The sequence below is a fragment of the Nothoprocta perdicaria genome, unplaced genomic scaffold (genome assembly GCF_003342845.1).
Source record: "Nothoprocta perdicaria isolate Ctin4 unplaced genomic scaffold, notPer1 scaffold_51, whole genome shotgun sequence".
Classification (NCBI taxonomy): domain Eukaryota; kingdom Metazoa; phylum Chordata; class Aves; order Tinamiformes; family Tinamidae; genus Nothoprocta; species Nothoprocta perdicaria.
The window spans coordinates 3046338-3069744 of NW_020455766.1; the positions used below are offsets into that span (position 1 = coordinate 3046338).

General features: G+C 40.8%; 1 protein-coding gene across 1 annotated transcript in view; it reads right to left on the reverse strand.

Moving 5' to 3' along the window:
- The window catches only part of ALK (ALK receptor tyrosine kinase), a 201341-nt gene that overhangs the window by 8998 nt on the left and 168936 nt on the right, over positions 1 to 23407 (reverse strand). The window contains exons 12-22 of the mRNA XM_026048109.1: positions 18424 to 18574; positions 15799 to 15930; positions 14819 to 14963; positions 13722 to 13904; positions 12137 to 12235; positions 10976 to 11136; positions 9623 to 9716; positions 7506 to 7692; positions 6014 to 6104; positions 5003 to 5067; positions 4375 to 4504 (exon numbers count right to left, since the gene is read on the reverse strand). Coding sequence (XP_025903894.1) covers positions 4375 to 4504; positions 5003 to 5067; positions 6014 to 6104; positions 7506 to 7692; positions 9623 to 9716; positions 10976 to 11136; positions 12137 to 12235; positions 13722 to 13904; positions 14819 to 14963; positions 15799 to 15930; positions 18424 to 18574 — 1438 coding nt within the window. The remainder of the gene's footprint in view (positions 1 to 4374; positions 4505 to 5002; positions 5068 to 6013; positions 6105 to 7505; positions 7693 to 9622; positions 9717 to 10975; positions 11137 to 12136; positions 12236 to 13721; positions 13905 to 14818; positions 14964 to 15798; positions 15931 to 18423; positions 18575 to 23407) is intronic.

Here is a 23407-nt window from a genome sequence, read left to right on the forward strand (position 1 = left end):
TTTTTTTTTTTTAAATTTTTGGCAGGTCATGGAGAGGAAGGTTGGGGGAGAAATCTTTTAACACCTCTGAGTTAAAGTGCCTCATCAGTTTGGCCACAATAAGGGAGGTTGTAGATGCTGTTCTTTCCCTTTTCAGCATGCAACTAAAGGGAAATACCATACTACCTTGGTCTGCCCATTCCCTCCATTTCTGAGCAAGGCTCAGAAACTTGAAGTTAAAACTGAGTAACAAATCTAAATTCTTTATTGTGCAGAAATTGACTCCAAACCTGGGCTATACTGCCTGACAAATCAGTAGGCTGATGCCACAAGCTGATTTGACCAGCAGACCTCTACTTCTACTTGTTTTTCCCCCTTCCCTCCTTGCGTGAATTCCTCCCACCATTTACTTGGCTAAATATGGCCCTAAAACAAATGTGACTTCCCAGCCAAGGACAATTTAGCCAAGCAATTTCTTTGAAAAATAGAGGGTTTGTAATCATTTTGCAAGGGAAGCAGCCTTGAGATACCATGGAATTCACTTCTCAGCTGTTTACAGCTTTTGCTCCTCAGATGAATGGACAATGCCAGCTGGAAAGCATCAGTGTCTGGAGCAGCGAGCACACAGGAAACAGTAACACGGCATTACCCTGGGTGAGGCTGAATCTTGCTAAAGGTAAATAAAATTCTGTGTATTGTTCAGTGTGATCATTGCTCTGCAGAATATAAATGAGGGGAAAWCAATTGCTACACTTGATCTTCCAATCTTGATTGCTTCTCTATAAATGAGAAGGATCACTGCTGAACTTCCTAGAACAGAGAAGTCTGCAATGCTTGTAACAAGCAAGGCTTCAGTTCCAGGCATCTCTCAGTCTATCAACCTGAACTACCTCTCCCCAGAAAACAAGGGAAAGGTAATTCTTTAAGAGACATGAAATCTTACTAAAAACAGAACAGAGAAACTCCTCAGTGTCATAAAGCCTAGACCTGCAAAGAAGTTTGAATAGAAAGCTTTTGGAGTTGGCCCATTTTATGAGACAGATGCCTGGCTGGTCTAAACTGATCATTTCCCATAAAAATCTTTGGTATTATGTCAGTAATGTTGGATGAATGTTCAGCCCACATGTGTGATTATTCTGGATCCTAAGCAAGAATTATCATTACTTGTTGGCCAAATATTGCCTTCATGAACACAGATGAACAATATGCAATAGGCTGTGCTGACAGCATCTCAGTCTCCGATGAAGTTGCATCCTATGCCCTATTCCCCTTGCTGTGGTAGCTCTAACTTACCACTACCACAGTCCCTAATAATGTCTCAAGTTCTTCCTTCCTTTATTTGCTGTCTCCTTCCCCACCATTCCCTCTGCTCCCTATCCTGGTTTTAGCAGCAGAGCATGAGGCAGCATGCTGTACGCCCTGCTCCAAGCAACATATCCTCTSACTGGCCACTTGCAGGTCAAATGACGCAATTATTTCACTCTGTGGTTGCTCGAGAGTGGTGCTTTCACCTTTCATGAGCCTTGTGAGCTGTTAATGTTTTGACTGAAATCAGTAAATGAATTGAAAGTTACAAAGCAGGGAGAGACCCTGGAGGATAAACATCGAGAATGAACAGGCAAATCTTACTCACTTTGGAACCAGACTGAAAACAGAAGTACAGTGGGGAAAAGGCCTATAATACAAATATGATATAATACAGAACTGAGAAAACAAAGGAGGAAAAAAAAAGAGTAGTGCAGGAAAGAGGAAAGGAGGAAAGGCAAGGTRCAGAAACAGCAGCATTTGCCCCACATCTCCTGTAGTCTCAGGATCAAATTAAATGCTGGAAACAGAGGAGCACTGTCAAGGTCCTRGGAGCTGCCCCTATACGTCGTAGTTTTATGGTAGTCTCATACAATTTCACTCAGGTCAGAAAGGATAAGACAAGAAGAGAAAAAGAAGGAGAGACTGTGAAGGAGAAAGAAAACGGCAAAGAAGCAATGTTTGCTGTGCTTGGGGGGAATCACTTGCCTCTCCTGACACTAAGTTTCGGAGAGTTTGCACAGAGCTACTACTAAGAAACAGAAATGAAAAACCTGACATGCAAAGCAGAACTCACGAGTAGGGTAAGGGTAAAGAGAAAGAAATGTGTCAGATTAGAAGGCTCTAGTGACTGCATGCTATGAAGAAAAGGGACTTTTCATCCACTAAAACAACTAGTTCACTTTACTGCAAGGTTAAAATTCCTGCTGTTCAGGACAAATGTTCATTCCTGGTGCTTCCTCACAAGGCCCTGATCATTACTGAGCTGGATTCTCCCTCTAATTTAATGAGCCCAAAAGAGGCTTCCACTGTGAAGTGATGGATGCCCTTGCCCTACACCATCCATTTCTCCTGCAATTTCATACAGCTACCACAGCCTGTCTTGGCAGCTTAGATCAAAGCACCTACCAAACAACATATAATGGCTTGCTCTGTTTTTCCCTGCACCAGGTGAGAGCAGAGCCCACATCATAAAACATGAATTTCCCCTCATCTGCCAGCAGGTTTAGCCCATTTGTATGAGCTGACAGGAACATCTGTAAGAGCTACAGAAAACCAACCTCTATTACAAAGACTGCCAGCTCAGATTTTAAACATCTTATATTTCTGGATGCTTAGACTTGCAGCAGCCATTTTCTTCTATCCCATCCATCCAATGCTGTGATGCATCTGGGCAATGCAAATCCTCTTCAGCAGTTCTGAAAACTAGACTGCGAGGAAAAAATCATCCATCTCTTTCCAGATGTCTCAGTGAAGACTATTCTCTATAACCATTAGAGATAATTCTTGTCTTTTCTGTGGTCATAAAGTTTGCATCTTTGCAAAGAAAGGCAGAAGCAAAATAAGACGGTGGGATCTGCCAGTGAACTCCAACATCTGGGGAGCTGTTCTAATCCAGTAGCCCAAATTCAACTTTATTCTTTTGAAGTGCTTACTCCCCTTGAAAGACACCATTTCTCATGTTTCTAAATGATTGACATTTCCTGTTGAAGCTGATCTTACTGGGAAAATATTTAAAATTTTGGACTAAGGATACTTATTAGTAAGTCAACAGCTCTAGGCTTGATTTTCTTCTTGCCTATGTCAAACCTACTTCTACTGWCAGACTTCCACAGAAATGCACCTGATATGCAGTTTAAATAACAGCTTTACCATTACTAGATCTACACATCTATTTTTGAACTCATGTGAGGAAGTCCAACATCTGTTTTATGTTTTGGCTTTTTTCAACTTTCTTGAAAAAAGAGAGAATTAAAAAATAAAGAGAAAGAAAAATATCTAGCGAGTTAGAAACTTTTTCTGTGCCTTTTTATCCCTGCTCTCTTTTGTTCTACATTCTCACGTTCATGAAAAGTTATGAAGGAGGCCAGCAGCTCTTTTACATCTGCTTTTTAACTACAACTTTACTTGCATTTTTTTGAGCATGATGGCTCATTTTCTTCTTCTTCTTCTTCTTTTTTTTTTTTTTTTTTTTTTTTTTTTTTTTTTTTTTTTTTTTAATAAGATGGTGTCTACCATGTTACTTAGCAAAGTCTAGGGATGAGGTTCCTCTGCATATGCATCAGCACTTCCCTTCATGTTTATGTCCTGCTCCAGACAATTTTTCTAGCAATAGAAATTTCTGACTCTATAAACTGGATAGACATAGTAACTGCATGGATCTTTAGGTGTTTACCCTGTGAAAGCAGCTTACTAGACAAAATTCTATTTGTAAGGAATTGACTATAAGCAGATTAGTCTAATAAATGTTACACTTGAGAAAAAAAAACAAGTAAAAGCAAGTCATATATTCACCTCATCTTCCCACTGCTTTGCCTCTCTCTATATATTCTTTTTTGAATAGACTGGTAAGTAACCTCTTCCTGTTCTTCCCCTACATATCCAGAATATGAGATCTGGCCACATTGTGCCTTCCTTTCCCCTGCGCATTCTGCTACTGCAGCTCCTGATAGTTGTAAGACTTATGTGTTATTTAATCTCTCCTTCTTATTTAGTAATGGACTTCCTCACCACCAGCTTTGCTCTGCCTGACCAGATGAATTCAAGTGCCTCCAATACTGCAGTTTGGGAACAGATATTCCAAAATCACTCAGCTATCCAGTGGAGACATTTGGCTTCCATACAGCAAAACAAATTGAAGACCAGGATCTTCTCATTTACAAAATCAAAGTGGCTATAAATAAGGTTCCCCCAATGTCATTTTTTGCACTTATGAATAAATGTTAAGATTGGCTAAAAGAAAAGCCARTCTTTTGAAGAAGAAAAAGTGAGGAACCGTATTCATCATGGTCAGCGAAACAAGCTGCCAGAGGGATGCAGAAGTCTTTGCAAGATGTGCAAAGAGAAACAGCTGCTCTCTTACTTTCTTACCGGTCTAGGCCGCGTCTCTCTCAGGAATGATTTCAGATCACCTCCAGCCATGAGCTCTAGCAGAATGAAACGGGGCAATGCCTGCAAACTCACTCCGATACAGCGCACAATATTCTGGTGGTTGAATTTGCTGTGGAGACAAGGAGACTTGGTCATGAAAGAGCTTGGATTCAAAAAAAGCCACAACTCCAGAAAATGAAAATACTTTGCTGGGGCTGGGCGGAAGGAGGAGTTTTTATTTTTATTTTTTTTTTTTTTTTAAAGAAAAAGTAACCCATCTCAAAGGCAGAGTAATTGTACMAAGTCGACATGCTGCCCTCGTAGCTGCATTTGTCTTTTTCTATCTGCATAGTGTAAATATGTGTGAACTTTCCATAAAATTTTGCCCTTAATMAATTAGTGACTCATTCTATTCTTTCGTAACAAGAATTAAAAAGAAGAGTAATCATAACCTACTGAAAATATTGAGAGCTGTTGAAAAGATTACAGTATTTTTATGGATGTTTTACATATGTTATGGATATTTTACAATATTTTTATGGACATGATCCCTCGAAGCACCTCTTATCCTACTACTGTTGTGCTTTTCAAGTAGGCACGGGTGCTTTTCTATCTTATTAAAACACACCTAATAATAAGAGCTTCCATGAGGAAGTCCAGTTCGTCTTGCTCTGAACACACTTCTGGCAATGTCTGGAAAAGAAAGAACAAGATGGCAATGAAAGAAATTTAACTTTTCAGATGTGAATGCCTGATACAATCAAAACATTGTCTGCAGCTGTCCTAGGCTCTCTAAAAGAAACCTCGGACTACGGTAATGACTAGGCCATAACTCAACTAGACTGTGAAGTGTGCTGAGAAATACATATCACACAGAACATACAGTCCATYGATGCCTCTGTCATCTTCAAAGCCCACACTGTCAGAGCAAATACTCTCAAATAGGTATTTTATTATTCAAACGGGCACAGTGCTGAATACATAGGAGTCCTTTGCGTAGAGGAGGAGGAATGGGCACATAGCACTTGAGCTCTCAGGCGGTTCAATACTGCTACCTCCCATCAAATGTACGTAACTAGCAGTAGGCTTGTACTGCAATGCAATTTACAGGAAGAAGCAAGCTAGCTGGCTGCTGAAGGTCTGAAAAAAACTCCTACAGTCTCTCAGGATTTAGCTATGCAACCGGTGCATATCTGTCCTGTAACAGAGTGGGGAGATCCCTGAAGAATCAGCCAGTCTCCTACCTGCAGCCCCTTTGTATGTGCCAATTGCTCCTGGCCACATGAAGATTTTTGACCTGTGACTCAAAACCTCTGGACTCTGCCATTCTAGGTGTAGCATGTGAAGGATGGACAGAAGGCAGATCTATTTCTGATCTYTGAAGTCTGCTTCAGCTGCACAGGAAACCTTCATCTATTATTACTTACAGATTTCTTCTTAAATAGTCTCACAAGCCCATATGCTATAAGTTGTACTATCACAATGATGGATACAGGTGTTGTAATAGAGCTAAAACCTTTCAAGTTGTGTCCTCCAGTGGTGTAGGAAAGCTTAATTAATCTCCATTTTTACAATGCATTGGGACTCCTGGGTGAAAAGTACACAAAACCATCATGATATCTCATACACTGTCACTTACTTTCACAGCCACCTGCAAGGGAGTGGGGTCGCTGGGGATCCCTGCCACCTGACCTTCATATACCTCACCAAAGGCTCCGTGGCCCAAACCCCTGGACAGACCAGAGAAGACAAGAAGGTTTTACTACAGAGAATACATATAACACTGTGGTCACAACTCACAGAATGGGCTCATGTGCTTCATAGCAGTGAAACAGGAGAACCAGATGTGGCTTGGAGAGCACCATTCTGAACACCATGAAAGGGATCAGACCTCAATCTAATGTTTCCTGGACCTAAAATGGATTTAATTGTTAAGAAAGTGATCTTCAGAAGTGAACTGTCCACAATGAAATCAACTTGCTSTCACTGTTGTGTGCGATGGATAGCATTCTCTTCTTGAGCTGGTGCCAGTGCTACTGGTGGGTACAGGTTTGCACCCTAGTCATATTGACAATTCCCAGGAAGTTTATGCATTTCCATTAATGAAAATGTTGAACAAGAAACTAGGAATGGTACAACAATTTTCAATAGACCTGAATTACAAAGCAAGGATCTTTTCTTAGAGCTCATAACTCTCCCTTCTGTCCAAATGCCCACTTTCCCTGCCCCTGTCAATTCCCAGATGCACTCTGTCTTATCCCTTGACACACATTAAAAAAAAAATCCCTTCAGAGCCCAAGTGACAAAGGTGGCAGCAGCGCAAAGTACATCGGAAGCTTCCAGCTGCAGTTTGGCAAGAYGAAGGGGAACAGATAAGAGCCAAAAAATATTGCAGACTGAATGGACTTCTCTGAGTTTCATTTGTTATAGCATGCTTCTATTGGTTTCCTTTTCTCCCACTTACCAGTTCTTGACTAACTGTATAAGACTGCACGCTATCTGGGTAAAGTCATATTAGTGGAATACACCRCACCATGCAGGAGAGCAAGGTGGGACCAAACTCTTGGTTTTTGAAGTCTTTGTTAGAGGCTTCTTCCAGCTTTCCAAAAGTTCTAAGTTCTAACAGGATTTTCCTACTAGCTTTAAATTCCTGTCCTTTCAAGAGGGCAGGCGTTGTCTGGGAGCCTCAAACACACTGCCTTTTGCTGTCATTGCATGTATAGTTCTCATTCTCTTTAGCAAAAACTCTATCAAAGACTTTAAAAGAGCCTCCTACAAGCCTCCATCTTTCCAGCACTTCATCAGTTAATACTGAAAATGCACTATTCTTTGCAGAGCCTGCATGAGATGTGTCTCTCAATGGCTGGTGATGACTCCTCAGTTCCTCCCATGATGCCAGCAGATTAACACTGCACCTGTAAAAGGCCAAGGAGACTCTAACAAACTCTAATCCACTTGACACAAACCTAGCTACTGCAGCTCTACAAGCTTTTTGTTAGGAGTGTAAGTCTAAAAATACATGAGAATTTGTATATGCCTGCACAAGGGACCTAAGTCCACATCCATACAAAAGAGGCTGCACGTGTGAGCATACACAGTGTGAAGCATGGGGAAGGCAAAAATGAATTTACCGGATGAGGGAGATGTTTTTGCGAGGMACTTCTTTGAGGTCACTAATGGATGTGGTTTTTCCAGCAAAGCAGTAGTTGGGATTGTAGTCTGTCATGATAGTGGACGTCCGCAGCTTGCTTAGTTTGTATTCTGGGCTCTGCAACTCCATCTGCATGGCTTGTAGCTCTTGGTGTTTCCGACGATACACTAAATACAGAGAACAGAGTAAAGTGAAGACTAACAGACTTTGGAACATGATGGCAACCATGCATCATATCCTTGCTAGAATTAGCTGCATGAATTCAAATTTCAATGAATCAAAATAGATAGTAACACTGGCATTTTTCTGTATGTCATATATTTAAGCGGAGAAAATGGAAGCTGAAATTATCCAGAAACTTCTGATTTACAAATCACATGAAGATGCATAACTTGCTCACAAGCTGCTTCAAGAGTCATGATTTTCACTTTCTAGATCTGTGATTTTGAAGGTCTGTGAGTTTGAAGGGTTTTTCGTACCTTCAGTTTAGTTTAACTTGAGCTTCTAACTATGAAGCCAGAGCTAAACTGGAGGGAGCTCAGTATAAGCAACTTTCCTAAATTGCATGAAGTAACTAATAGACTGAAATGAACGAGTGCATCACCATTGTTCAAAAAAGATTACTTATTAAATTCTTACCTCAGAATAACTCAATGTAMATAAAAATACCTCACTTGCAAAACTCTATCCTCATTCAACACAAACTGTTTCTCAACAACAGAGCTGGCCTAAATTTGAAATGAGCTGCTGTTAGTTTTTGTATTCCTCAAATCAATTCACTGATACTTATGAAATATCATTAGAAATGAAGAAGACATAACATGGATGTTCCTTAAAATAGTAACTGATGTTACATATATTTTTTTTTCAAAGCAAGATGCCAATAACAACGAACAGGTTAAATCAATATTATTCTTTCTATTGATTTCTGTGGAAGCTAGATTGAGCCCATAGACTCTGACAGTAATGTGTCTACTCCAGCAGATGTTGCTCAAGGGAAGAATTTAAGGGGTAAACATGCACTGGCAAGCCAGATGCAGGTAATGACCTATCCACAAACTCTCCCTGTCCTCCATTTTCCTCTTCATTGCTTTTGCTYTCATTTCTTAAATCTCTGCTCTTTCCTGAGATGGGAATGATAGGCTGGTTGGAGGGAARGCGGATTATTCTTCCGCTTCCTGAGAAGTAATTAGTAATTTTTAAAGAGGTACTGTTGGGGCAGAAATGATACATCTAGGACCATATGTGTGCAACTGATAACTCCTGAAATTCTTAAAACTGAAACAGCAGCGCAAATCTAATTTACTAGCTACCATTTGCTGCTCTGTCCCCATCTTTTCCCTTCCTTCCCTCAAGACTACATGCAGTGTGGACAAAGAAATGCGGACAAGCTGCAGGTTGAATCCCTGGCTGCATTTTKTTGGTTCCAATTTATTCTGCCTGCAATCAAATGCAGGTGAAGGATTGTTTAAAGTAAGAAAGTGAAAAGGTTAAAAAACACCTTTAAAACTTCAAATAAAAATACCAAGAACATCCACACCCTATTAACCAACACTTTGTAAAAAGAGAACCTATGTGAGAATTTAAAGCTTAAATGCCATATGTTAAGAGGCTAAAATGGACATAATGGACATAAGAGGCTAAAACGGACATAATAAAATAAGGAGAGACCAGCTTTTACGTATGAAGTACCAACAGCTTCTGCTAAAATCTTTGGCAGTTTGGTTCTGGCAGCTTTACACCAAAAACCGGGCAATTGGGTTTGGGGTTTTCTTTTTAAATTTACCCCGGTCAAGTACTAAACACCAAGTGTAAAATATCTGCTTAAACTAAACAGCAATTGAAAAATATTTCCCTTTTCAGCTTTTCTCTCTCTCGAAAAAAAAAAAAATAAAATAAAACCCAACACCTACAAAAACAGTAACAAAAATTCTTTAAATTCTTCAAAATTTCTTCTTCAAATTGGTCATTGTGGTTAGAAATAATTACTATCAAAATAATTATTATTAAAACTAGCAGTTAAATGGAAGTTATGAAATACAGCAGTAGCTAAAATCCTTCGGTGTATGAAAACGTCTCATGTCGAGGGGCACTTACCTATCATGATTCCTGAAAAAGCCAAAATTAAGGCAGCAACCAATGCTGAAGTCACTACAGATAACACCAAGGAGAGAGGGAGATGAACCACTGGCTCAGCTGTAACAGAGATACGGAAAAGAGGGAGTTACACATTTGAAATGACCATCCGGCAGACACTTTTTGCAGGCGGATTTTTTGGCTTTTTCTTCTATCCGCTCATCTGCTGCTTGCATTGTGGAGGGGCAATCTCTGACATGATTAGCTCTTGGGATCTGTGACCTGTAATGTCTTATTGTTTCATTTTCTTCTATTAAGATCAAGCTATTTAAAACAGATGGCTTGCTACCAGGGAATTAGCACATATACTCCAGTGAGTATGAAAACAAGGCCATAAAAACAGGTGGCAGGAGGTTGGGGAGGTAGAAAGAACGTTAAAYTGCCAGGGTTAGGGTCCTGCCATCAATTTCAAATTGGTGTAAAAGCAGGAGGAGGAATGCAGTACATCACCTCCCAGATGCATTTAATCTTAGGCAGAAAAAAAATGGTAACACTGAAACATATTCCATAGCTGGATCCTCACTTTTGGAACATGCTGACTGGTGGGACTGCAAGGCTTTCAATGACTATCTACTGAAGTTTATTTCACCCCTCAACAAATCCATGCTTTTTATTCATTTTACAGATGGGAGTAGTAAAAAATGTATAAAAAGACTTTATGTCAGGGACAAAGCTACAAACACAATCCCAAAACCCTGGGGTCACGTATTCCAACTGCTGGACGTGAACATGAAGAAACCTGTGTAATGGAGATCACGGTGCCTTATTTACTAAGTGAGGCAAGTACAGGGAGTTTCCTTGGTTTTCCCCAGCCATATCTCATGCAGTTTTTTTTTTTTTTTTTTAATAGATTCTGCACATACACCTTATTTGTCCAAAGCCTCAGAAATTATTTTCTCCTTCCTCTCTRCTTAGTACTTTCTGCTGGTTCTTAAGAAGTATAACCTGAAATTGAAGTTCAACTATAAAATTCCTTCAGTGAACAAACTTTTATAATTTCAGGGCAGGACATGAGTATCAGTGCAAACACACTATTGTGCTTTGATTCTTGAGGATAAAAACCTGAGTCACCACCTTCAGTGTTGGCCAGTATCTCAGGCACATACTGTAAAACAAAACAATGATGCAGGCCATGCCTCACCATTGGTGTATCTATATTCTAGCAAAATACTCTTCTTTTGAAGCTAAGTTTCAGGAGAAGCCAGCTTTAAAAGACAGACTAGAGAGCACTTTTAGGATGTCTTACCATTCTAACACAAAGATTTKTACTATGCACATTCTCTCTGTTGCTTATGCTGCCGGCCTACCCCACACCTTCTTACCTATGCAAGACACGCCATCCTCAGCCAAGTTTGTGCCTGGCTCACAAAAGCAAATGACTTTTTGAGTCTCAAGATCAACACGGCACTCGTCCATCTCACAGTGACTGCAGTTCAAGTGCAGCCTAATATCCACCTCTCCATGCCCCTCTGTCACTAGGGAGTGGATGAAAGAAGTAAGAAGTCGAGTTAATTATTGTTAAGATCAGTCATATTGTTCCCCCAAGCACTGACAGAAACAGGGCACATGACAGTCATGGTCATCAGATCTAGCAGAATGGGTCCAATCTGGGAGAAACTGCTCTTTTTCCACCCTCTCAGACTCCTGCTCTCTTCCGTGCCTGACCTCTTAGTGAGGGAGCACCAAGTAAATTTTTAGCTGGTAGCTTTTAGATACTCAAAATAACACTGAGCTAAATCAGCTCCACTGCAGCTAAGTGGCACTGGCTCCTTCCGCAGTGAGTTCCATCAAATGAGCAAGGGCTGCTGCGGAAACCAAAGGACAGCTGCCCTTCCAGTGGTCTGTGGGGCTCAACCTTCTGTCTCCTGATTTTTATGTGAAATACTCTTCCTGAGATCAAACACTGCAATATCTTTGAAACCTTGTTTTGCCTGGATCTATCTATTGCCTGTATCTGAAAATACTTTTGGCTCTCCTAAGGCAAACATTTCTTTGAGTAAACATGACTTCCAGGCAAGCACAGGCCTTCAGAAGACTTCAGTGGCAGGATCACCCCAGCACACTGCTGGGCAGTGCTGCACGGTTTTCTCTAGGAATGCTTACGCCCAACATCACACCTTCAGTGGGGGATGCTCTGAGGAACATGTCTGTAGGGAACAGTTAGTCACTTGGTTTCATTTTTAAATTACCTGAACTGGGAGCTTCTACTACCACTTGTTTTGAGAAAATTATTCTACAGGGTAGTAGATTTTTATGCAGGGGAATATTTCCTAGCAGCCTCAACCTGTTCTCTCCCCTCTTTCTTCAATTACTTCTGTTTGATCTCCATTGGACTATATTAAACAATCTTTCTCCCTTCTCATGTTCATAACAACACTGTGTTGTATCCAAAGGCTCTCAAAGTATCTTAAAGATGCAAACTATTTCTGACATGAAAGAAACTCACTATAAGAGACTCCTGACCAACATGAATACCTTTAAGCGCTGGAGTGTATAAAGTACCAATTGGATTAATAAAGGACACACCATCCTCCCCATCCATCTCTGGGTCATTTTCCATTGCAGCATTGCCACCTATATCAAACCAGAAGTTACCTTAATAGACTGAGGCTCATTAGCACTAAAATACAGATAAGCATTGCAACATGCATGACTTCAACATATTTAGAGAAGCATCCAAATAGGAAAAGAAAATAAATCAAAGTATCTGCATACTGTGATGATTTAGTGAGCTGTGATATGAGCCACTGGCATTACACGTGTGACTTAATCAGTTTTTGGCTCAGCTACAGGCAGGCTGATGCAAATTACAGTAAGATATCAGCTTTAACCATTTGGATGCTGTGAAAATGTAGCAGTCCTTCTCAATATTAATGGGTCCAAGAGACTGGACACCAGTTCCTGAGGGCCAGTTCTGTTCACTTGCTGATCAAGGTATGTACTGTGTCAGCAGAGCAATGAGTTATCTGATCTTCCCCTCCTTTGCACCCTAGAAGCAGAGTGGTCCACCAGGAGTGGGGATTGAAGGAATTCATATGCAAATTTTCCATTTGTGCTTAGGCATATACAGCACAAAAGCACAGTATGGACAATAGAATATACCAGAAGCACAACAYAGGCCATATATTTTGTATTACAAGCATGCAAAGATCCCCCATCCCACCCAAAAATGGCATTTCCATTTTAACTATCTTCAACAAGGAGGGAAAAACGCAGAGCAAAACAAAATTATGTCAGATGAGGCATTCTGTTGGAAAAAAAAAAAACATTACACAATAACATTGGTACAAAACATGCACTTAATCATTTATGCTCATTACTTCTCTCAGGATATCAACTCAGTCATGGATTTGAATTAAGCTGTGGAGAACCAGAGGTTAAAAAGTCCACCACAGTGCAGATGGCTGAAGAATTTATGGGGCTCAGGAGATTATGAGTTAGTAGAGCCTCAAGATCTTTAATCTGGCCTACACCAGATGCAATCAATATAATGCCATCTGAAACCTGCTGCATATGAAATAAGTTCCTTGTTGACTGAAGTCAACACCACTGTCATTATTAAGAAGGGTCCTGGCTGGCAGCTTTATCACAGGAACCAAAAAACAGTGGAGCCACTCTACTCCTGGAGACCATCTGTGTAGGACTGAAGCCTACTCAGAGCAGGACAGCATAGAGGAAACTATGTCTTTCTCCTGACATAAAGGCTAGCTGCCAGTCTACAGGACCAAAGTACTCAAAATACAGGTGCTGGTAATAGGAACACATAGTCTATTTCTTCAACATTATAAGACAGAAATGGAAAGTTCAAGAATCACGACAGGATCTTGATGGCACATTTCTTTCAGACTGCAAAGCCAGGATTACAGCTGAAGGACTGACATCTGACTATTTACTCAAAGATTAAATATCATACATTTATCTAGTGCTAAAAGGCAACACATAGACATACTATTACATAACAGTCAAATATGCTAACTACAGGAGAAATATCTATCAGCCTTTTGCTGACCATTAGCACTAAAGGAGGGGAAGGGACACCTTGAACATGAAGCCACTTTACCTATATATCCTCCGCCTCCTCCACCTGAGGAGCACCCCCCTCCACCCCCTCCGAAACCCCCTCTTGTCTCCCACCCCCACTTCTTCATGGCCTGGGGGCAGGATCTTCCTCCAGTAGCACCTTCCAGCAAGGATTTTCCTGACCACAGGAAGGAAGTGTTATCATTCCAGCCACCTCCACCACCTGCAGTTAAGAGAAGAGGCCCAGTAATGGTTATTTTAATGTAAAAAACACAGTAGGGATCTGCAGAATGAACACTGACTCAAAGCATCTCAGCTGAAAGAATCTCATCTCTTGGTTTGAAGAGGATATGGGCTTATTTTGCAGTGCCACAGTAAACTTTCTATGGCTTTTGACCACAACAATCATCTGATCACAACAATCTCCTTCCACTCACCATTTAACTGGCATGAGAAGTATTTTCTTTGGAAAACATAAAACAATACATCTTCCTACTCCCATGCCACCTAGTGTGGGAGTACCACATAGTACCTCTGTAGGCCCCTAAAAGGTCTTACAGAGCCTTCCCTCCTCTTTTTGGAAAAAAAGAAAAAAAAGAAAAAAAACAAAAGCCACATTTTGAAAAAACTGTATGTCAGTTCTAATGCAGAATGAACGCAATTTATTGGAAGGCAGTGAAAACATATCCCAACTCTGCTCTAAATACAATGTACTCACTGGCGACCCATTTTCAGCTTTGTCAGTTCCTCAGTTCAAGGTCTCTTCACAGAGACTACTAGCCACGATGCAATTATGCTCCTTCTGCATAAGCCAGGGACACTGTGAGCATGTCTACGCAGCACAGAGCAGTGCAAGGAGCAGTATGACCTCAGCAGCATAGCAGACTCCCAGCCAAACCACTCTGTTTATCAGAGGTACCATGTTACTTGCAGAGAACGGTGCATTTGTGTGGTTACACCATCTCTGAGACTCTCATATAAGCCAATTATACTGCACTGGGGATACATCCTGTGTTACCATCTATGTTATAATTCCACATTCCCCTGGAACAGTATATTCATGCATTTCACTTCTACTGCATGAGGGAATAGCACATATTCACACAGTTTTTCTTAAGAAGAGTAAGTTTTCCTTACCTGCAGCTCCTGAATTCCCATTCAGCCCTGGAATAGAGGAATCATTCTCCAGTCTTTCTGGGTGAAATGTGTCCGTTTTGGCCCTGTAGGCCCTGCCACCACCTCCTGCTGCTATAATCAAGGGGACTGGTTCTCCATTCTCCATCTTAACAAGTTCAGAAATAAAGGCACTGTTTAGGCTGAGTCATGCAAATGGAAGTTCAACCACACGCTAGCTAGTGCATGTTGCACTAAGCAGACATTCAGGACTGCAGAACAGTACAAATTACCATTGCATTATTTATGTATTCACATCAGAAAGATTAATGAATCGCACTTGTCCTACCAAGTTAGTAACAAAGAAGAGTGGCATCAGCAGTTTTCTGAATCGTTCCTATGGTGCTGAGGGCTCTTAAAAAGCTTATTACTTTATCATCTGATGAATTTCATCAAACAAAACAGCTCTAAGGGACATTGCTCTATCTTGTGTCTATCTGTGTCTCCACTGGTAAAGAATTGTTACACTGGAAACTGAGCGTGCAGAGTTAGGTTGAATTATGTAGCATCTGGCTGATCTAAAGATATTATTAACACCTGAAATTTGTGTTCAGCCTGAGTACTGACTTAGCCAGAACATGTCAGGGACATACCTACAGTGAAGGTCTGTGGCCTCTGGGTACAAAGTTGCCCCAAGATAAAAACATATAACCATCCTGAACTTTTCATATGTTCTCACATTGCATAAACTAAATCCTGTAGCTAGAGATTAAAGTCATTAAAGCAAATACAGTCATCCCATGTAGCAGTAGTTATAAAAGGTATGAAGAGGCATCTTAGCTTACTACCGCTGCCAGCTAGAAACAAAACCTACCAGGATCTCAATTTGTTGTCCCTTCCCCAGCTCCGTTCTAAAGGGCTCTCCAGCTTTTCAAACTGTGATACTGGAGGCAAATAGCAGGATATATTTATGATGAAGGTACACAGGGACTATGTTTCCATACCTTAAATATGTAAGTTGCGCCTCCCCCACCTCCACCTCCTCCTGCCCATTCATTAACACTTCTGTTCACACGTATCTCTTCTTCAATCACATTGTTCTCGCCAATGCAGACTTTCTGTATAATGTCATTAGTCTGAAAACAGAAAAGCAGAATTGAATTCCAATACGAAATCTTTACGCCCTTTTATATATACAGGTCTCATGGTTCCTTCACCCTCCCAAGCCACTGGTCCAACACACATGTAGTGAAACTATATGAGCAGAAGTGAGCAAACACTTCTGTAGGAGAATCTCACTTTTCCTTCCAACGATGGTCAGAAAATATGTTGCCATTTTAATGCAACAATTATCAAGAGAGCTCAGTGCTCCTACCAGTTACCACGTACAAGAGCTCTACTAGCTTTTTAGACACAAGACAGCAGAAGCTATGTCAACAGCTTGCTAGCATTAAACAGCTGCATTTCACAAGCGGGAGAAGGGAGGATCTTTTAGCTGCGTGATTTGCCTCATATTTTTCAGTAGTCAAAAGGCAGAGCCAGAGAGAGAAGCCTTTTAAAAAACAAAACAAAACCCCTTTATTCCAGTGTCCGAACAGCTAGGGCCAGGCAGTCAACAGTACTAAGATCTGCGGCTCATGTAGACACACCACAACCAGTTCTAACCTACGTAAACATAGTACTGACAGTAGCGATGAGCTCAGCCAACTTATCTAGACATCCAAGAAATTTTTGAAGCAACAATTTTACTGTAATTACCAGAACTCCAGAACTAGCTACTTCAAGGCCATAATAGCGGCAGTCTCAGCTTTGATTGCTGGGTAGACATGTTAGAGAAAATACCTGACTAGAAAGCCTCCCTATTACCTAGTTAGCATTTTTTTTCTCTCTACCAATTAACAACAAATGTAACGAATCTTCTGTATCATGCAAACCAGTAAAATTACCAATTGCTTTCAAACAACATTAAACCATCAGAGTACTTACAGACTATGGCCTAAAAAAGGTAATTGCTATTCCAGTATTAAATCAGAACATTAAAGCATACGACAAAGAGAACTTGGAGGTGGGTATTTTTAAGCTGCAAGTTGTGCTTCTACTTCAATTTACTTTATAAGTTTCACTGAATAACATTATCTTTTTATGCACACTGTATTCATCAAGTTAACGAGACTTGGATGGAAAAACGTATTAGTATCTGTTATATTAGAACTAGCCTTCTCTTTCCACATTTACATGTGTGTCCTCTTTTAGAAGAACATGTCCTCTTTTAGAAGAACATGACAAAAACACAAAAACATCTTCCTCAAGTTATAAAGTGTTCTACTGACCATAGAATATATCTGAGGATGTGCAAGAGAACCAATGGCAAGAGAATCCACTTTGTGTGCATGTATGTGTCTATGGCATTAAGCAATCCTCCTTTCTCCCATTCTTCCCAATCCTTAATTGATTTGGAGTTGGGTAGGGATGATTAATAAAATGACAAAGTCAATGACCCAGAGAAGCCACTAGATTACAACTGAATTAAAAAAAAAAAACAAAAAAACAAAAAAACACCTTCATGGCAGAGATATAACTGATTACAATCCAATCTAGTAAAAGTCCATTCTACAAGTCAATGCAATCTCTTTGCCTCAATGAAAGAATTACATTAGCACTCAATAAATTCTCTCTAAGATTACAGTGGCCTGCAATTTAATGAGCCCATATATTATACTGAGCTTGAATATCCTAGTTATAGACATTAGATGGAAGTCTGCACTTGCACATTTCTCATTTCTATGAGGCTAAATATTAATGGTTTGTTTGGAGATGTGTATTATTCTAGTTTTAACATTATTTACTCCAGTACCCAGCCTTGATAACCACTCTTTCCTACATCCTTCAATATTTCTCTGGTGTGAAAGACAGCTGAGATTTCACATCTTGGATGCCAGCCATGCAATGGTCCAGAAATTAAACAACATCTAAATGCCCGGCTCAAATCTGCAGATGAAATTATATCACATGTTTATTTTCTGTCCTTTAACTTCAAAACAAACAAAAATATACTAAAAGAATAATACATTCCTGTGGGCATGGGCCATGGGCACTCTCAAGTCATTTGCTGCAGTGTGTAGTTAGTAAGGCAGAAGTCATATTGACCCAGCAGTATCTTCTCCTATTCACACACAGAGCATAATCAAACAGGCCCTCTGAGTTGGATTTCTCCAGAGCTGCAGGATATTTTGATAATGGAAGAGCTTGGCTCAACAACAGAGAAAAGATAAAGCCTTGTGAAGTCAGCCTTGAAGACTGGGTTCCATAAGAGATGAATGCAGCGTTGTCTTTCTTCTGCCTAAACCCCCACAGATACTCTGAGATATACAGATCAGTTAGAGGTCTCTACTGTATTACTAACTGGGCCTGAACCTTGAAGGTGGGAGTAAGCATAGTGACATGGTACTTCATCTGTTGACATTCATGCCCCACTGGTAAAACCACAGATATCCTTTGAACTGTATAATCCCAAATCACATAAAACTCAAACACCTCAGTCCTCAAAGACATTGTTTTTTCTGCAAACAAATGAAACTCTACAGATTTGTAGAAGAGATTAAAACAAAATAGAAATGGCAATCACTTACACTAGGACAAGCATCTTCACCTTGCTGTCCCACCAAGATATACAAGGTATCATCCTTCTGGAGGTCAAAAATTCCCAACACGGACACGCCATGGGACCGCACCATTGTGTTCTTTCCTCCTTTCCCACCAGCAGCTCCATAGCCTGAGATGCTGCAGGAAAAAAAAGGCAAAAATATTGTACCAGATTTGCCCCAGGCGGGTGAAAAGTAGTACAAACCACTTCTGAGCATGTTGTACTCTGAACACAGTGTCCTAGGGCCCTGCCCCAAAGCCCTTACATTCTACATCCAAACTAGAAGTTTGAAGACTGCAAACTTCTGCTTAGCACAGACCTGGAGCAACTGCGTAACAGCTTATTCCACTCACTGGCTCTTGGACAAATTTCACTAAGTGAGAAGGCTTTGGAGTTTCAAACTTTAATATATGAAATACATCTTATTTCCCTGAAAGAATACCCTTGATAGCTTTGAGAAAAGAAGCAGAACTACCAAGTTATAGCACATATAGCACATATATAGCACATACAGCAATAGCACATATGGCTAAAGAGAACTTTGTGCACAAGATTTACAGGAATAGATCTGAGAAAACCGACAATGTAACTGGTCTTGGTACTGTGCTCCAGATGGGAGAAAGCTCTCCTATTCCCAGGACTACAGGCATCTAGAAGAGCAGGTGGACATTCCACCACCTGCTGTAAATAAAGAAGCTCTCAGGCTTCCTGGTTTAGCTCAGAGTCAGTAGAAATGGCACACTGTCTCCAACTAGGTTGCATACAGAGGCTGCCAAGGATGCAAGAGTCTCAGTTAAGGTACTGAGACTTGTACTGCAAGCAGTCAAGATACAGAGGTTCTAATGGTTGCTGATATACCTGAAGATTTGACATTGTCACTATGTTGCTCAGATTCTCCCCCTCTTTCCAGGAACACAAATGATTTACATGTTTGAAGCAGCTTTCATCTAAAAATTTCAAAAGCACTCATGAAGAGTGGTATCTTGCCTAGACCTTCACAGATGTTAAGTTCATCTGAGTGTGGTCAGCTTGTGCTGGAGTTCTGTGAAGAGCTGTGCTTCACCTCTTTGTGCTTTATTAAAGCATATTCTACCTTCCGTTCAAACAATCTGTATCCTTCCTGTGTAAGTATCAGGAATATAATTCTTTCTGTACTTTATACGATTTGAAACACTGATGAGGCATAACAGCCCTTTTAAGAGCCCAATAACCAGCTAGAGGGTTTTATCTCTGGGTCAGGTATATTGGAGATGGCAGACTGTCTACCTTGATCCTCAGCTCAGCAGGCCTGCAGAGAAGAGCTAAGCACAGACAGTGGTTCCAGACTCTTGTGAACTGATATTGCAACTCCACATTTTCCTAAGGCTACCTTACACTGGGGTACTCTCCTGCCCCTTCAGCAGACCAGGGTCAGGGAGATGCTAAGTTAATTTAAACTCACAATAGTCTCACCCTTCCCCAGGCTGTGAATTTCTACTATACCCTTAAGAGATGCAGGAGAGAATGTTATCCAGTTATAAATATGTCACCAATCAAATTAGGCATTTAGTATGTACACAGAAGCTAAAACTCATTCAGGAAGCTTAGAGAACTTAAACAGGCAGGTCCTCCCTGCAGAAGTCCCATTTTACCTGTGGTTTGTATTATACAGCACAATTCAGCCTAGAGTCCTACTGGAATTTTGACTCTTCCTTGGGCTGTGATATTAAAGAAATGACAATGTTGTAAGTTTATTACCTCTTCTCTTTTGGGCTATACTTTATATCCATATTTACTGAATGCCAGCCTTGGAAAAAATCTATTTATCTCAGGCAACTCATTTTTGATAGTTGAGTAAAATATCATTAATGCTTTTTTCCATTACTATCAAGCCTTGTGGGCACTCAGAGTTTGAGACTAGCCTAGCCAGTTTCTCAAAAGTGCTTTGCAGCAGACTTCCAGGGGAGAATGACTTCACTTCCACTTAAAAGTCCATCATACTATTACCAGTTCAATAGGGAATGCTGAAGAGAAAACTACTACAGTCAATGATTCCAGCAGACAGTTCTGCTTAGAAGCTGATGCATGTAATGGCTTGATGTTAATGTTCATATACAGCGGGCAAAATGTCAACTGTAATTCTTTAGCTGGCAAGAGTAATAAGAAAAAAAGATTGGTAAAAAAAATTAGCAAATGACCTTGATCAGTATCTGATCACCTCCCTTTGAGGCTAACTGTGCAGAGGGATTTAAGCACTGTAACTCCAACTACCACAAAGACTAACATGAGGTGACTGGCTTCCAAAATCAATTTTACAGTGTTGAGCTAGCCTTGCAAGTTCTACATAGCACATACAGATTCAGAACAACTAGGATAACAGAATAAAACAACATAATMGTTAAGGTTGGAAAGGACATCTAGAGGGCATGTACTCCAGCTCAAGAACAGACATCTAGAGCATGTTGCACAGGTTTGCATCTAGGCAAGTTTGAAGAAATCCAAAGAAAGAGGGAACCCCACTGGGAAGTTCATTCCAATACTCTGTCTTTCTAACAGTAAAGAAATTATTTCCCACATGTAGATGAAGTTTCCTGTGTTACAACTTGCACCCTTTGACATGCCCTTACTAGACTCACTCTCCATGGGGGTTGAGGCTTCTCTCTCTCTCTCTCTCTCTCTCTCTCTCAACACTAACCCTAAAGCTAGCCTTAAGCCTGAGGTCATGAGGTCCATGCTGGCTAAAAGGCAAACACAGTCCTAAGCAACTGCATGGATACATTTCCTTTGGAACACACTTTCTAGACACACTCCTCACAGGGATCAAGACTTTCTCTCACTCTTACCTTCAATCCTATTCCAAATCCTAAACCTAAGGATTCCAAATTCTATTCCAAATCCTAAACCAAATTCTATTTGGAATTCTATTCCAAATCCTAAACCATAAGCCTGAGGTAATGAGACTTAGTGCTGCCTACATACCCTCTCTAAAAGCCAAACGTCAAATACGGCCTTACCACCAGCCTGGATACAGCGATACATTTCGGTGGGTCTGCCCTTCTAAGCCCACTCTAGGGCTCTAGGGCTCTAGGATTTCTCTCTCTCTTAAAACTAACCCTAGCTCTAACTCTAACCCTTGCGCTAAACTAGAGGTCACTAGGCCTAGTTCTCGATAAACATCAAATGAGATCCCCCCCACCAAACTGGATATAGCACAAACCTTTCTTTCACATATCTGTTATAAAATTGACTTCCCATGGGGCTCTAGACGCTCTCTCTCTTTCTCAACCCTAAACCTGACACTCATCCTAACCTCAGCCTTAAGCCGGAAGTAACCAGGCCTAGTACTGGTTAATCAGCAAATAAGGTCCTAGCATCTTACAGGATATGGATTTATTTCTTTTGGAATGATATACCTAACCCTACTCACCATGGGGTTCTAGAATTTCTCTCAACCCTAATCCTAGCATTAACCCTAGCCCTAAGTACAAGGAATCCAGGAGTAGTGCTGGCTAAACTAAAAAATTGCATGAGTCTGGATATAGCGCTACATTTCCTTTGACACTATCTTTCTAACTCCATTCTCCATGAGATTCTAGGCTTTCTGTTGCTCTTAACCCTAACCCTAGCACTAACTCTAGCCCTAAGCTGGAATTCACTTAGGCCTATTGAAGGTTAAATAACAAATGAAATCCTAGCACCTGTCTAGATACACAACTGTATTTCATATATCTTGCCCTTTCAAGCACCACTCCCCATGGGACTAAAAGCTTTGTCTTCCTCTTAGCCCTAACCCTAGCCCTAAGTCTGAGGTCCCAAGGCCTACTGGGGCTAAACAGCAAATGAGATCCTAGCACCATTTTGGATAAATATTTGTATCCTATTTGACATATTTGACACTGCTATATTTGACACTGCTTGATCTTTCTAACACCACACGCCTTGTGGCCTTAGGCTTTCCCTGCCTCTTTACCCTACACCTAGCACTAACCCTACCTCCAGCCTTACCTGTGACCACAGGAGGCTAATATAGGGAAAAAAAAAAAAAAAAAAAGTAAATGAGATCCCAGTACCACTCTGGAAAACCTGCTATATTTCATTCAACTTCTCCTTTCTAGCACGATTATTCATGGGACTCTAGGCTTTCACTTAAGCCTAATGATAGCGCTAACCTTAAGTCCATCAGTAATCCTAGCCTTATCCCTGAAGACAGGAGACATAGGGCAGTTTAAATTGCAAATGACGTCCTACTATTACTGTAGACACATGGCTATATTTGGTTTGGATTGTCCTTTCCAGCACCACGCCTCTAATGGCTCTAGGCTTTCTCTCGCTCTTAACCCTAAACCAAGCCCAAACCGTAACACTGGTCCTTACACTAACCCTAACACTAGCTCTAAGGCAGAGCAAAGCAGACCTGGTGCAGCTTAAATAACAAGAGAGATCCTAGCACAACCCTGCAAAGCTTGATATTATTTATCTGTCTTGCCATTTAAAGCGCCATACCCCTTCTGTTTCTTGGCTTTCTCCCCCTCTTAAACTAACCTTAGTTATAAAACACAGAAGAGTAGGCCTAACGCAGGTAAAATAACAAATGACATCACAGAAGACCCTGGATACACTGCTTCACTTGCCTTTTATAGTCTTTTGCCACGCCACAATGCTTGTGACTCTAATATTCTCTCTGGATCTTAACCATAACAATAATCCAAGTCCTGACACGAGCCTTAACACTCAGCACAGCAGGGCTACTGCAGGTGAAATAGCAAAGGACATCCTAGCACCACTCTCTACACTGTGCTAGATATGGCTTGGCTTCCTGTTTCTAGCGCCACACCCCTTGTGGCTCTAGGCCTTCTCTCCTTCCAAACCCTAACCCTAGCCCTAATCCTAACCGTTGTCCTAACACTAGACCTAGGCATGGGCACAGGAGGCCTAGTGCAGGCCAATAGCAAATAACATCGCAGCACTACTCTGCACATCCTGCTAGATTT